The following is a 17426-nucleotide window of genomic DNA, read 5'->3' as shown; positions in this document are numbered from 1 at the left end:
TACCCTCCTTTTAGTTGGAAAACAAAAATTTCCATAAATTTCATTAAACCAACCAAATTCTCTTTTCTCTTTTCTCCAACTTCTAACCATTTTATGTGAAGAAAAATGAGAATTGAAGTTTCTTTGAACATACTTCAACTTTCTCAACTTTTTCACAAGCATTAGGTATTTGTACCTTGGGCATCCAAACCTTCTTCATTTTACTCTTGTTCTTCTTCCTCTTCTTTCTTCTTTTCTGATTTCTAGGCTTCATAAACGAATTTCGGATCTGAACAACCTTTTCATCTTTCTGAAATCTGAACATTTGAAGACCTTTGAACACAATCCTTAGGAGTTTGATAAATCTGAACATCTTGAATTATTGGCTTTTTGTAAGGAGTTATTCCTTCAAAAACATCTTCAGAACATAAAGAATCATCTGTTTAAGTTCCAATAGAACAAAATGTCTTCACTTTCACGATTTCAGATGAATTTCTTTGAGATTCGACTTCTGAAGTACCAGATTCGGAATGTAACTCATCTGAAACACATGAACCACTTGACTCCCCCTTAACAAGAACATCTGGAGTCATCTTTTCTTCATAAACATGAGGAACATTATGAACTTTAGCAAGAACATCAAGAGCATCTTTCTTTTTCTTTTCAGCTCTTTTTATCTCCAACATCTGTTTATTTTCTCGATCTAAATGTCCATAGATAATATGAAATTGTTCTACTATTCTATCATTTTCTCTTAACTCACGGTAATTAATAGATGATTATGCAAATATTTTCTTATCAACAAGAAGATTATACAACTCAGGAATATCATTCAACATAGATCGACCACTGATTTGAAACATGGTCACTTTGTTAACACCATAGATTGGTTTAGTAACCTTTAATCCAAGTTCTAAAATGGAGTCAAACAATAAATTCGTTTTATCCATTAGGGCTATGTTTGGCGTATAAGCTGAAAAGCTAGCTGATAGCTGAAAAGCTAGCTGTTAAATAAAACGCTAGCTGATAGCTGAAAAGCTAGCTGATAAAAAATAACGTTTGGTAAAACTAGCTGAAAAGCTAGCTGAAATATATAAAATTACATAAAAGGACATGTAGGAGTATGTGTTTCTATAATTAATTAAGGGGTGTATTTGGAAAATTTAAAAAAAGCTCCTAAAAAGCTAGTCTAAGTAACTTTTAAAAAAACTAGCTTAAAAGCTACTTTTTGGCTTACCAAACACGACAATATAAAAAAGCTCGAAAAATAAGCTAGCTTATCAGCTAGCTGTGGCGCGCCAAACACAGACTAGATCTTCAACAAATAATAGAACTTGAAGAGAGAGAAAGTAGATCTGATAAGATTCTAGAGAGAGAAAACGGATCTGAGAAGGTTTCTAGAGTGATAAAGTAGATCTGAACACAAATACTTTGACAAATCACGAAATTCTTCTTCTTTTTCTTCCAAAACACGAATTAAGAACAAATTATATGATAGAATGGGTAGAAGATAACAGATCTGAACAAGATTTGGCAATAAAACGAAGTAGTAGACTTTTTCTTTTCAAAAAAATTACAAAACTTGAAGAACAAGGTGAGATTCAAGATAAAATTTCACCATAAACAAGATCGATTCTTGCAAAAATCGCTGAAATCTACAAGAACCCGCTCTGATACCACTTGTTGGGAATAAATCCAAGATGACGAATGCGGAATATCAAGAACAATCAAGAATCAATCACCATCATATGCAAGTAATCTGATAAAGGTTTTTGTGTATATTGATTATGAGATGAATGTACAGAGAAAACCCTAATCTGGTAAAAAGCTTACACCAAAAGTTAACCTAATGATTATTTATAGGGAACAATAAAAATATACCATAAATATAAAATCTATGCCTTAAAATAAAACCAATGCCTTAGAAGAGCTCGATTAAGAACTTCTACTACAAATGCACCGTAGGGAATCATAAAATGATTAACGCTAAAAAGGCTTCCCTAAATAACCAAATATGCCAAATCAGTTTCAATATCTCAAATACTCAACAGGGGTGTTACAACTCTTCCCCACTTACGAAGATTTCGTCCCCAAAATCCTACTCCTAGCCTACCTAGACATTATCTTATCGGAGTTATCAAATCAACTCATGATCTAGCTAATGTTGTCGCATCGATATTTCTTTTAGAACTTCGTTTATACCTTAGACGTACTCCTGAACTCCTCGCTAAATCTTCCAAAAAGGGAAACTTGACGGTCTGTACTTTCAGAATCTGTACTCTACGACGAACGATTACCTTCAGACATGAAATATAAATTTGTTCCTTTGACTAAGAACATTGTTGACTCGATATATTGAGATTAATTAAGGAAATTTATCTATGACATTCTAATTGAATCCACTTAGCGGAACATGTCTCTAAAAAGGCTTATGGCATATCCTTAAAACACACACACATCTAGATTACAAATGTTATTCCAACCTATTTCAGGTGTTCCAACATCCTGATTTTTAACCAAATATACTATAACGGGTTTATTGGCTTGAAAAAACTAGAACCATTACTCTAATATTGGTGTAGGACTCATTATAAGGCTTGCCTATCTTCCAACCTACAAGATTATAATCAACACTAGGGTGCTGTTTGTTTTTTTGAAGCCAAAATATCTGCAGTCTGCGGACCACATCTACAAGCCTCTACGGCCGAAGAGGTGGACCAAATGTCTGCAGTCTGCAATAAGAAGACTGTTTGTTTTTCACGTCTGCAGCTGTTGAAATAAATTGATTTTTCAAACTTAATATCATGTCATAAACATTAAAAATGCATTTTCAGCAAAAAAAAAAAGAAAAAAAAACTACACGGTGGCCCATGTTTTTTTTTGGTTTAGGTTAAAATGAGGTCTGAAGACCTTTGAAGACAGTGACCCATGTCTGCGCCAGGAAGACCTCGCGCAGACGTTTTTTTATCTGCGCACTTCCAAAAAACAAACACTCTGCGATGACATATGTATGCACATTGTCTGCACGACGCAGACAAAAGTGGTTGCGCAGATCTTCAAAAAAAAACACAAAAAGCCCCTAGGTCACCAATAACCTTCTTCCAAGGCTCTGACTATTTTTCCTATATCAAGGTATAACTATTGTTCGCACAATTTGTTTTTATGCCCGCTCACGATACGTCGTGACACTATCCAACTACTGGGATTTCGATGTCAGATCACTCTTTCTATCATCCCCCTTCAGGCCTGAAGACTCACGATCAACCTTTCGATGGTCCTAAAGACTCGTACCCATTATCCGAATGTCCTAGTCATCATCCTTCCTTCATATCTACTTGTCACCACAGATCTTTGATTTTTAAACTTTTGAGGCTACAACCGAGTAAAGGTCCTTAATCTATACTATATGGATGCTAAAGTCTAGTTGTTGTCCTATGAACGTTGGAATTCAATCTTATTTTTCTATTAATTCTTACGCTTATCAACTAAAGGAATAACTAAAACAAACACGTAGTTAACCCGGAAGACCAATGATGCATATGTAGTAGCATTCGACGATTTATCTAATGTGACTATTAACTAAATGAACGTGTCTGAGAATTTATACTAATTGCTTACTGTTGACGAAAACGTATACTCGCAAGTATACGAGATCATGCAAGTAATATAGTCGTAAAACTACATATCGTACCCACAAGGACTATCTATCTTAAATGAAGATAAATCAAGTAGTTATTGACAAAAATGATTTGGTTTGATTAAAATATGAAAAATAATTCTAAAAACTAAACTAAAATAAAATAAAAATAAGACTACCAATATTTCTAAAGAAAATAACAATAAAATTAAGTAATGCAATACTAGAAACCAATGTGACTTAGAGGGGCAAACACGTAACTTGAGATTTAGCAGACAAGTGAAAAGCAGGGTTTAGTTGACATTTACGGGTTCAATGATTCATCTAATGCAATTAAGTAATTAACACATACGTGATGGTAATAAATTTGCTAACACCATCTAAAGTTATTAATTACCTCTCCATCTCATGATTTAATTTAAAATTACTCACCCATATCTTTATGCAACGCATGAAATTAAAAAAAAATTAAGTTTAGTGGTTTTGTTAAAAATGCATCAACACACGTTTATGTTTATTTTAAGCAGGATCATGAAATCACACACTCATTTTCAAGTGATTACCCAACTAACGCTCCTCTCGAAGTCAAAAGTAGCAATTAATTACAAAATGAAATCCGAATTAATATTTAACATATATTATTGACTAGATAATAAATATTGTAAATTAAACTAATTTCATTAAGCAATTTTGACACTAAATATACATTTGAACATCAAACAATTACCACACTTTGTATCAATTAACTTAACACATAAAAATTTATCATTTTCCCAAGTCAACTAAACCCCAAAATAAAAAATACTGCATAAAATTAAAACAAACAACAATTACTAAATCAGGTTTAAACATCATTTATTTAACAAAAATAATTCTAAATATCACACTAAATACTAAATGATGTTAAAGAAGTAGAATGAAAATACTCCCATGACTCATTTTCTGCGTGTGATTGGAAGCCCAAAGAAGAGATGAAATTAGACCAAAGTGAGAATGTTAACCTAATGAAAGATAGCAGTCCATTCGATTTCTAGTGTGTCTTCGTGTATGCGAGCATTCAACAACAGAAAAATCGATCGAACACTCTTCATGCGTCTCCTTCCTAATCGATTCACAGAATCCGATGACACCCTCTTCAATCGATCGCACCTTTCTCTTGTTCATTTCTTAAAATCGATCACAGGTGCATGTGTGTTGGCATCCCAGCAGGAAATCGAACAGGTCTACTGATACGTCTCTAGGCTTATACACAAGGCCACCTCCATGGCCGGATCCATCATATATTGGTATATACATTAAATGGATAAGTTGTGGTGACATAGTATGCAACAGTTTCTGGAGTGTCACTAATAACTTTGCATGGAACCCACGCCTTAGATGAAAGTCACCCACGTCTTGCTTGCATGTTACTGCTTCCACTTCTTTTGCATTTTATTTAATTATTTGTTTAATGTATTTTGCATTGAAAGAGTAGACTAGTTAATTTACGGTTAGCCATGTTTTCCGCTTCTTAGTTTTTAGACTTTTGCATTGTTATATATTTGGATGTAGTTTCATTGTTTTGGAATGAGAAGAATTATCAGTAAAGTATCTATGTTTCTGTTTCTTATTTCTTTGGGAGATTAGCCATCTCAAATTGGCCTTATCTTGGAGATTGACCATCTCGAATCAGTTTATATCAATTGGTGCTTTCATTCCCGACCTTGCAATGCCTCCTCACCACCATTCTCCATTGGAAGATCAGTCTTTTGCCTCCATGGCCGATCAATTGGCTCAACTAGTTGCTATAACTATCGCCAACAACAACCGCATCGATGCCATCATTGCCAAGCTAACTGAGATCACTGAAATCCCCACCACCACATTGATCAAAAACACAAATATGGGGGATATCACGTCACGACCATTTCCACCGACATCCCCATCACAACCGTTGCTGCTAACAACACCAACATACCCACCGTTAACACTGTCGGCAACCCCACCTTCACCAATCCAATCGAAGATACAACCGCCGTCGCCCCCATCACCAAAGGAACCGCTCCCACAAGAGCCATTGACAACTACTTATGAACATATCCGACATGTCAAGCTATTTTTTCGTCTGTTGGACCAATGCTTTCTCACCCTCCTTACTCTCAACGATTGCTTGTTGGACCTGGAGGACTAGGTCAATTTTAAGGTAGGAGGAATTGATACGTCTCTAGGCTTATACACAAGGCCACCTCCATGGCCGGATCCATCATATATTGGTATATTCATTAAATGGATAAGTTGTGGTGACATAGTATGCAACAGTTTCTGGAGTGTCACTAATAACTTTGTATGGAACCCACGCCTTAGATGAAAGTCACCCACGTCTTGCTTGCATGTTACTGCTTCGACTTCTTTTGCATTTTATTTAATTATTTGTTTAATGTATTTTGCATTGAAAGAGTAGACTAGTTAATTTACGGTTAGCCATGTTTTCCGCTTCTTAGTTTTTAGACTTTTGCATTGTTATATATTTGATGTATTTTCATTGTTTTGGGATGAGAAGAATTATCAGTAAAGTATCTATGTTTCTGTTTCTTATTTCTTTGGGAGATTAGCCATCTCAAATTGGCCTTATCTTGGAGATTGACCATCTCGAATCGGTTTATATCATCTACCCCTTTTTTTGTGTTCTTCCTCTCGCTTGATCGATAGTACTAAAGTAATCCTCTTCTTATTCTCAAAATCACTTTCAGGTATTTCTTTTTCTATTTCCCTCCCTGGTTGGATCAGGTCCTTCCTGCGTTGAACTCGTTGATGACAGTGAAGGGCTGGTGATGGTATAGGTTAGAAAATGGGAAAGAGACGGTGATGTGTTGATGGTTGCGATAAAAAGGAGGTATAAGGGTGGAGGGTTAAGGGTTAAGGGTTCAGGATGGTCTACGGTGAAGATGATGAAGGGTGGTTTATGGTGGAGGCTGTTGGTTGTTTGTGTGGGTGTTGGTATGGTAAAAAGGGGAGAACAATGTGATGAAGGTGGATGAATGGAGGCTGCGGAGGTGGGAATGGTGATGGATTAAGGTGAAGATTATGAATATGAGTCAATGGTGGTTGATATTGAAGGATAAGGGTGGTGTTTTTGGGGTGCTGAAGAGTGTTAACAATATTGGGTAAGAATCTATAAAGATTATAGTAATGGGTGGTGGTATGATGGCTGAAAAAGGGTGAGCTATCTGGTAAGGGTTAAAGGTGGAGTATTGGTGATGAAGACGGTGGATGTTGGGTCTAGATGGTAGTCGCAATAGTGGAGTGGAGAAGGGGGTGATGGTGAGGGTGATGGGTGGTAGAGGTTTGAAGGTGGTAATGGAGATGGAGGAGGATCAGGTTCTCCTGGATCCATGATAGTAGAGTCAACAAAACCCTTTCCTTCATGATTTCCATGAATCATCAAATTAGAAACTATAATTCTGTTTTTCATTGAGTTGTGGGTTGTACAAAATTTGACTTAATTTGACTTTATGAAAACTCAATTCAATGTTTTGTCTCTTGCCTTTGTTCCATTGCATGTTTGTTCCTGAAGGATAAAAGATCTTAATGGACTTGAACTTGTTTTTTTATTGAGCTCTTTAATCCGGAAATGTGAGCTTTAAATTAAAAGTATAACCAATCATGTTTTAATCCGGAAATGTGAGCTTTAAATCGCATTTCTAACCAAACCCGAATATCTTCCATATGAAACACATCATTGATAGAATCTTGAGCGCGAACCATAACCGTCAATTCTTTTTGAATTTTTGGACTTTAAAAAGGTATCCAACTCTCATCTTCCTGTCGAATAGGAGATGAGGGACCCACCAAAGCATTACGCACTTTCTTTAACAAGTAGAATAAATTCCGCAAATTCATTATAAAAATAATTTGGATTTTATGAAAATAAGACCAACTCCTACCAAAATATGTGGAATGGGAGGTAGGTATCCCGTGAAGTACAAGTGAAATAAAATCATCAATTCAATTGCAAAGCACCACATTTTATATTTTGATTTTCATAAAACGAAAACCAACTCCCACCAACCCATTGAATATGCGGAGGGGAACCCGAGAGAATCGGGTTGCACTTGTGATTACAAGTGGTGATGCATGCTGTCAATTCGTATCAAGAAACTTGTAAAAAGCTATATTTGGATTTGGTGAGATGAAAACCAACTCCCCCAATACCCGTCAAATAGGTGGTGGGGACCTAAGAAACTTAGGTGAACTTGTAAAAAGAAGTTAAGGAGCCGTCAATTCGTTTAAGAGCTTTGGACTTCATACAAGGAAGTCCAACTTCCGCCACCCTATCGAATATGCGATTAGGGACCCACCAATGTAGGCCAACTGAATGGGACAAAGAAACATTAAGTAGGAGATTTGAAATCCATCATGAAATTTAACAAAAAAATGTCCTTTTAAGCTTAAAAACTGTGTAAAATTTTTAAATTTGGGGCAAAAATAGGCTTTTTAAATCATTTAGTGAAAGTTAAACAGGTACTAAACACATCCCTAAATCTTAACCATTGTTCGTCCCGAAAAATAAAAAGAGAATTAAACATTAAGTGTAGAAAGCTCCCTAATGACATGTCATCTCCAAAATAATAATGATTTTCCTTGAACGCACAATGTCGATGATTGATTTCTCATTTGGCTCATCGAGATCACCAACTAACAAATAAGGCATGCACACTCAACAAAACAAAATAACGACTAAGCTAACAATACATATACAAAAGTAAATATTTTTTGACGTTTTATTTTTGTAATTTTTTTAAAATTTAAGAAAAATTGATTTTTTTTAAAAAAAAATATAACCTTTTAATTTTTAACCTTTTTTTGAAACAAAACAAGACACAACAAAAACAAACTCAAAAATAAAAATAGAAATAAAACAATCGAACTACTCATCAACTCATCAGCTGGCTTCAAATGAAGCCAAATCACTTCCATGTTTTATCCTCCAAAATGGTGTTTTACTTGTTATTTGACCGCACAAAACATTTTTTTTCGTTTTTATTTTCAAAATATCATTGTCATGCCATTTTTCATCCTCAAACTTTTGAATTTTGGTACTTTTAAGATTTTGCATTTTATGTTGGCCGTGTTTCAAGAACTTCTTCAGTCTTTTCTTCTTAGTCTTCTTCAAGTGTTCCGGAGGCCGCTTTAAATCTAAGACATATACTTTTTACAGGGGATGGCAAAGCTGATTTTGTCACACTATCATTCAATTCATGCTTCTCTTTGACCCGACTCACTACATTTTTAACCGTGGACTCTCTATTTTTCTCAATGTCACAAATCAGCTTAATCAAGTCGTCATGTTTCAAATCTACTAGTCTGTATGTGACTCTTATGAATGAACATTCTTCCATATTAGAAAATTATTTGATAGCCTTAAACATATTAGAAGTCTTTTGCTCATCATTTACTCTCAGTGTAACGTCTCCCTTTTTGACATTAATTAGTGTTTCAACGATCGCCAAAAATGGTCTTCCCAAAATTATTCCACAATCGTCTTCAGCTTCATCATCCAAGATGATAAAATCAGCAGGAATGAAAAGATTGTCAATCTTGATAACAATGTCCTCGATTTTACCTTCCGGATAGACCACCGATCGATCTACCAATTGGAGTAAAACTGTGGTTGATCTAGCTTCTCCAACTTTTAATTGTCGAAATAATAACATAGGCATCAAATTGATGCTTGCTCCTAAGTCACACGAACCTATCATGTTCAAATTTCCAATTCTACATGGTAGGCAGAAACTACCGGGATCGTCTTTTTTCACAGGTAATTTAATTTGGATAATTGAAGTGCAACTTATTGTCATGGCGACCGTTTTGAGCTCTTCAAAGACTCTTTTCCTTGTGAGAACATCTTTCATGAACTCGGCGTATGTAGCCAATTGCTTCAAGGATTCGACAAAAGGAATGTTGATGTGTAATTGAGAAAGGATCTCAAGAAACTTCTTGAATTGTATATCATCGGCCTTTAACTTACTTTGCCTAGGTGGAAAAGGAAAAGTTATTAGTGATGTTCTTATGTCAGTCTAAACATTCTTCTCTTTGAATTTCTTTTGATTTTCATCACTATTCCCTTTCTTCTTAAAATCTTTATCCGTCAGGTCCTCTATGTCAATGAGATTTTTCTCAGCGTGCTTCAGCTTATAATCTTTTTTATTTGTAGTTTCGTTCTCCTCAACTATCGACTTTTAACTTATTTGAGGTTCCCGTCTGCTGGTCTCTTTTTTCTTTTACTTCTTTTCAAAATCTCAATGTGACAACGTTACACTGACACTTGCCTTTACCATTTCCAGGATTCTGAGTACTACTCAGCAGTGTTCCTGGCTCTCTAGAGTTCAATGCTTGTGCTAATTTCCCTAACCGATTTTCTAAATTTCTCATGGACTCATTTGATTTCTCTCATGTTCTTTTGTTTTTTTCTTTTGCTTGATCATGAACTCCATCATTGCTTTCTTGAAAGTAGTCATCTCTTGAGCGGGTGAAGTTGTTCATTTTGAACCACTACCTAATGCCTAGTGGAATGCACTTTCTTGTAGTCTCATTTGTTGATTTTGGATATGATAAAACCCTAGTGGGTTTTGAGATCTTTGTTGATATTTCCCTTGTTATGGTTGCATTTGTTGTTGCTGATATCCTCCCCATGAAAATTTATAATGATTTCTCCATCCTGGATTGTACGTCTCTGCGTAGGGGTTGTCTTGTTTTGGGACATTTTTCCTTTCCATGGAAAACACATATTCGGGGTTCTGTAAGCATCCTATTCGATTTCTTGTATGTCTTTGTGTATGCCATCATCGAACAACAGAAAAATCGATCGAACACTCTTTAGGATTTTCCTTCCTAATCGATTCACAGAATCTGATAACACCCTCTTCAATCTATCGCACCTTTCTCTTGTTGATTTCTTAAAATCGATCACAGGTGCATGTGTGTTGGCATCCTAGCAAGAAATCGAACAGGTCTACCCTATTTTTTTTGGGTGTTTTCTTCCTCTTTCTTGATCGATAGTACTAAAGGAATCCTCTACTTCTTCTCAAAATCAATTGCATGTATTTCTTTATCTGTTTCCCTCCTGGTTCGATCAGGTCATTCTTGCATTGAACTTGTTGATGACAGTAAAGGGTTGGTAACGGTAGAGGTTTGTGTTGGGGTGCAAAGTTATTCATGGAGTGACTTTGTAATGGTTTGACTTGAAGATCCACTTGAATATGGGATTGATGCCTTGTGACATGATATATATATATATATATATATATATATATATATATATATCATATCATCATACTATACTTATAAATGAGACATTTTTCCTTGAACCTCATGCATTTGAAACCCCCAAAAAATTTTGCAAACACCTCATGCATTTGAAACCTCCTATTTAAATGAATACCACTTAAAGTCTCTTAATAATGATTAACAATTCAAAGGTTTTATAACTTATATAATATATTTAATAAAAATTAATGAATAGTCTACTATAAAAGGTCAATCTCTTTGAGTAGACATACAAATACAAATCATATACAAAATTCACAAAGAAAACACGTTTAAAGTTTTTTGTGTTGGTTTGAGGGTTTTGGACCATTTTTCGAACAATGTTATTATGTTGAGGTTTTTAATTTGTAAGTTTGTTATATACTAATTTTTTTTTGTATTTTCTTGGTTTAAGTATTCTTTAAGAATATCATTGTATGTTGTGGTTGAAATTTTAATGTAAATTAGATTAGATTCATGTTACCGATCATATGTTATGGAAGATGATATATATATATATATATATATATATATATATAATATTTATTTAACTATTGTATACATGTTTGTATGTTCGTGTTGCTTCAAAGCAATAACTAATTAAAAATCATGGATATATCATATTATCCATGTAAGCCTCTTTTAAAATGCAAATTGTATCTTATCACTTTATATTTTAGTATATGTTTAATTATAATAATAAGTGCTTTCTAAAAGTTTCTTTCGCTTATTAATAATAATAAGTGGTTTTAAAACTAATGAACAATAATTATCAATAATAAAGTCAAATTATAAAAATTATGGATATGTCATATTATCCATGCAAGTCTCTTTTGAAATGCAAATTGTCTATCTTATCACTTTATTATTTAGTGTATGTTTCACATTTTAATAATAATATTAAGTGTTTCTTAAAAGTCATTTTTAAGTTATTATTAATAATAAGTGATTTAAAATTAATGAATAATAATTTTAAATGATAATCACATCAAATTATAAATTATGATTAATAATTAAAAGGTTTTATAACTTATATAATATATTTAATAAACAATTAATGGATAGTCTATTATAAAAAGACCAATCTCTTTGAGTAGACACACAAATACAAATCACATACAAAATTCACAAAGAAAATAAGTTTAAAGTTTTTTGTGTTGGTTTGAGGGCTTTGGACTATTTTTCGAGTCATGTTATTATGTTGAAGTTTTTAATTTGTAAGTTTGTTATATACTAATTATTTTTTTGTATTTTCTTGGTTTAAGTATTCTTTTAAGAATATCATTGTATGTTGTGGTTGAAATTTTAATGTAAATTAGATTAGATTCATGTTATCGATCATATGTTATGGAATGTGATATATATAATATTTAATTAACTATTGTATACATGTTTGTATGTTCGTGTTGCTTCAAAGCAATAACCAATTAAAAATCATGGATATATCATATTATCTATATAATCCATGTAAGCCTCTTTTAAAATTCAAATTGTCTGTCTCATCACTTTATATTCTAGTATATGTTTAACATTTTAATTATAATAATAAGTGCTTTCTAAAAGTTTCTTTCACTTATTAATAATAAGTGGTTTTAAAATTAATGAAAAATAATTATAAATAATAAAATCAAATTATAAAAATCATGGATATGTCATATTATCTATGTAAGTCTCTTTCGAAATGTAATCTATCTTATCACTTTATTATTTAGTATATATTTCACATTTTAATAATAATATTAAGTGTTTCTTAAAAGTCTTCTTTAACTTATTATTAATAATAAGTGGTTTAAAATTAATGAATAATAATTTTAAATGATAATAACATCTAGTTATAAATTACATTTAGCTACAAATAAATTGTATTTTAAATAAACATCATTATTAAAATTAGAAAATGATCGCATAAGTAAAATATAATAAATCAATCATAATAATTATTAAAAATAATACTAAATAGGTAATTATATTTAGTTCTATTAATGAGGAAGGTGGGTTAATGTCAGTGAATATTATTGTTCAAAATAATTGAGATTATATATATATATATATATATATATATATATATATATATATATATATATATATATATATATTAGTGTAAAAATATTATCTCAAAGTTAATATCAATAACATAACCATTTTAAACATATATTTTTCAATATTTTAACAATATATTTTTAACCTGCACTGTGCAACACGCGGGAATTCGTCTAATATACTTATAAAGGAATAATTTTTCCTTTCACCACATTCATTTGAAACTCTCATGTAATTTTTCTTTCACCACATTCATTTGAAACTCCATGACTTTTCAATTTCTTTCTAATAATGATTATAAGTTGGTTAATAAGGTTAAATAAATATCAAGCTTAAAGTGTAATCATATATAAACTATATTTCAATATTAAAAGAATATATTTTCTTCTACTTATAAAGTTATATTTTTAACTTTTAACATATTATACTTAATTTATTAGGTATAATATGTTGTTGTATGTAAACCATTATCATTTTAAAGCTACAATTTTTGAACAATTTGTATAAAATATTTAAATTGTTAACTTAAATATAACCTTACAGGATCAACTTAAAAATAAATTTTAGTTCAACTTAAACAATCCAAATAATATTTTGTAAATAGTTAAAAGTGATATATTGTAGTGTCTTTCTAATAATAATTATAAGTTGGTTAATAAGGTCAAATAAGTATCAAACCTAAAGTGTAATCATAAATAAACTAAATTTCACTATTAAAATAATATTTTTACTTCTACTTATAAAGTTATGTATTTAACTTTAACATATTATACTTATTATTAGATTTAACATGTTGTTGTATTTAAACAATTATTAGTTTAAAGCTACAACTTTTGATCAGTTTGAACAAAATACTTGAATTGTTAATTTAAATATAACATTATATGGTCAACTTCAATATAAATTTCAGTTTCACTTAAAAAACTTAAAGAATCTTTTGTAAATAGTTAAAAGTGATAAATTGTAGTGCTAAATACAAAAACTAAATTGTAATATCAATTTAACTAAAATGTTTCCTAAAGATATTTTTATAATTGTTAAAAGTTTTCAAATAAGTAGCTTAAAATAACTTACAATAACAATAGTTAAAAATAACTCAATATAAATGATTATATTGTTACCTTTAAAATAAAAAAAAATTGTTTGATTTTTTAAATAATTACAATGATAGAAATTAAAACGTTACGCAAATAAATTTTAAAAAATTAATTAACAATAACAACTATAAATAACATTAAACCATATATTGTATTTAATTTTATTCATGAGTAACCTGTCGGTAGAGGTCATTCAAAAGATTGAGATTATGCAGTTTTAATAGATGTATATATTATCATATAATTCAAAATAATCAATATATTATATCAACTTAGTATAGGAATTATTATATAAAATTTAACAACAACATTATTGTTATATTTAAAAAAACATATATTTGTAAAGATTTAAGCTATATAGATGCTTCTGCGAAACGCGCGTGCATTTGCCAAGATATCATACCAAATTGTCCCTAAATTTTCTTGCAAGGGCAAATTAGAATCAATGTTTGGTACGAAGTCAAAAGATTTAAAGTCAAAGTCTTCATTGGGTGGTTTCCACGGTGGTAAAAACCCATGTGGCGTTATGTGATTAGATGTTCAGTTGGAGAGGAGTAGGGGATCAGGTGGTCGCCCGTGTAGATTAATTAATCTCATATACCCACCAATACTCTTGATGCTGTTCATCGAACGCTTTTTGCAAATTTTGTGAGATTTTCGAGAGAGACAGTAGAGCTTTAATGGCTTCGTCGGAATTATAGGCTCTCTGGAACCACCCTGTTGGCCCGAAAACGAGTGAGTCGTTCCTTTAAATCACTGCTCTGATGTCTTTTGCAACTTGTAATTATCATAATTAGGTTTTCCTTCTTGTTTTCATTGCGGAAATTTTGGGGGTTTTAGGTTTAGTTGATGATTTGATTTGTATGTTGTTCGATGACAAAATCATACGAGTTTTCTGCGTTTATTGAAGAAGTTTAGCATTTATGTGTGGTATTGGTGTTATGATTGAATTATTGAGATTATTACATGATTTTCAATGATATGCTATAATTTGACTTTCTACGTCAAAGTAATACACCTCAAATGCAAAAGGAGTGGATTTTAGTACTAAATTACACCAAATAGATGACATGTTTTGTTGTTTTAGTGAAGTTTACTCTGGATATCAATTTTTCTTCTGAAATATTCAAAATCCAAAAAAGTTTTAGAGTTGACCAATAACTTGTTTGATCACCAAAGTAAAAGTGGTGGGAACTGAACAATACGGATATTGATTCCAGTTTTGGCTTACTTTAATAATTTCCAGTTCCTAGATTCACATGAATATAGTTATTTTTTTTTTAAAAAAGTATAGTAATTGTAGGAAACTTTCAGTAGCTATCAATTTGATCTCTTAATTGTTCAAGCAAGAACCTATGAGTGACAGTGTTGGGATAGATAATAATGCACACCACAATCTGACAATATTAATAATAAGAAATAGAACAATTGAACATTCTATTTGTGTGATTCAATTCAATTTTCTGTACATCCATGGTGTTGCTAGGACTTTGTTTTAAGGCTAATTGCAAGATATAACAATGCCTTACTCTTTTGTAAAAAAATTAATTAATGTTTCACTGATAATTTATATATATCATTTGTGTATTAATTAAGTAATATGTTTTTGTAGTTCATTTCTGGGCTCCAACTTTCAAGTGGGGCATCAGTATTGCTAATATTGCAGATTTTGCCAAGCCACCAGAGAAACTTTCATACCCTCAACAATTTCGTATTTTTTTATTACAAATAATTATATTTCTTGCATTTGTTCATGTTTGTCTCTTTCATACTCTTTATATATTATCATTTATTTTCCAGCTGTCATAACCATTGGAATTATCTGGTCTCGTGTGTGTATATATATATATATATATATATATATATATATATATATATATATATATATATATATATAGTTAGAGACACGGTAGCACCTCTATATATAGTGGGTTGCATACCACTTGTAGAGTGTGCTTGAGATGTAGTTCATTATGACTAATGAGTGAGATATTTATGTAGAGTTAGATCTAGATCCCTTTTTGTACTCATTCCTATGATCGAATACATCTTTTAGCACACAAATCACCGTATTATTTGTGTTTTTTTAATTCCGTATGCCAAATCAATGCTCATATTTCACTACAATTGGTATCAGAGCGGGTCTTCGAAGATCAAAGCGATCTTTGAAGAAACGGTTCTCGATTTGGCTACATTCAACACAATTGGAACGTTTATGAGGAGTCTCTCAACGATCTCTCAAAATCTCTTTGGTTCGTGCTTGCGTTATTGAATTTTTGATCATTTTGACTCATTAGATCAATTTGTTTTTTTTGAAAAACTCACTTGTTATGATCCAATAAAATTTTCATTGATCAAGCCCGATCCGATCCTATTTTCTTATGTTTGATTCGATTCTGAATTTGAAAATGTTCATTTGAATCAAAATCAGGCCCAAAAACAATCCGTTACCGTTCATTGTTCATTAAATCCAATTTGTGAACATATATTTCGTAACTGTTAATGTTCTTAGTCCATAAATCATTTTGATCCACTTTTTGAATCAGCTACTGTTCATGACTAATTTTGAGCCCATAATATGTGTTTCGATCCAATTCCAATATCATAAAAGTAGGTGCCCAAAAATCATTAAATTAATTTTGACTCTGGGTTATCTGTGGTTCATCATCGCTACACGAATACGCATTCTAATGTTCTTGTCTCGGTTATATACATCGATCTTCATTTTCATTTTCATTTCAATGTTACCGATAATCGATTAGATTTTTTTCTTGAATCTAGACTTGTGAATTGATTGGATATGATTTGTTTTATTATCAGTCGATTATGATCAAGTTGAAGTTATGATTTGTCAATCAATTCTTTGGTTTTGAAGAACTTGATCAAGAACAGTTAAAGGAGATGAAGAATAGTTGGATAATCACTTTTGATCTGAAATCCGATGTTAAAATCATCAATTTTGTGTTTGTTGACCATTGAAGTCGAAAAGTCAAACTCAAAAAAAAAGTAAAAATCAGATTCTTAAGTGTGATTCAATAGATTAAAGGATGAAAATGGTTGTTAAATGTCGAACAAGGGTTGTTTGATTTCGAAATTTGTTTGATTTGAGTCTAATTTCGAAGTTGCTTGAGTTTGTGTTCTTGGTGTCGAACACTATGAATGGAGTTTATATATACATTGTGAAAGTGATTTGGAAATCATACTCCTTATGGTCAATTTTGGTGTCGAACAATGGAGTCTTGGAAGTCAAGAGGGTTTGATTTCGACATATAGAGTCAAATTTGATTTGGAATTGGTTCTTGATGTTGAACAATTTTTGGTTGATTTTGGTAAAAAGAAAGAAGGTTTTGGCTTGAGAAAAAAAAGGTCTGTATTCGTGGTCAATAGAA

General features: G+C 31.7%; 1 protein-coding gene and 1 pseudogene across 1 annotated transcript; one reads left to right on the top strand and one right to left on the bottom strand.

Moving 5' to 3' along the window:
• Window positions 1-9003: 9003 nt before the first annotated feature.
• Window positions 9004-9453, bottom strand: LOC145164337 (uncharacterized). The gene has a single exon (XM_079083059.1). The coding sequence runs from the start codon at window positions 9451-9453 to the stop codon at window positions 9004-9006; it is 450 nt and encodes a 149-aa protein (XP_078939185.1).
• A 5264-nt stretch (window positions 9454-14717) lies between these two features.
• LOC145164335 (mitochondrial pyruvate carrier 4 pseudogene) lies at window positions 14718-17016 on the top strand (annotated as a pseudogene).
• Window positions 17017-17426: the final 410 nt, after the last annotated feature.

The sequence above is a fragment of the Lactuca virosa genome, chromosome 3 (genome assembly GCF_052849685.1).
Source record: "Lactuca virosa cultivar CGN04683 chromosome 3, Lactuca_virosa_CGN04683_v6, whole genome shotgun sequence".
Taxonomy (NCBI): Eukaryota; Viridiplantae; Streptophyta; class Magnoliopsida; order Asterales; family Asteraceae; genus Lactuca; species Lactuca virosa.
The sequence above is the reverse complement of the archived record's forward strand: the minus strand, read 5'-3'. Positions and strand labels throughout refer to the sequence as shown.

Bases quoted from the DNA above. Each gene is read 5' to 3' on its own strand.
- LOC145164337 (XM_079083059.1), bottom strand. From the start codon at position 9,453: ATGACAATAAGTTGCACTTCAATTATCCAAATTAAATTACCTGTGAAA.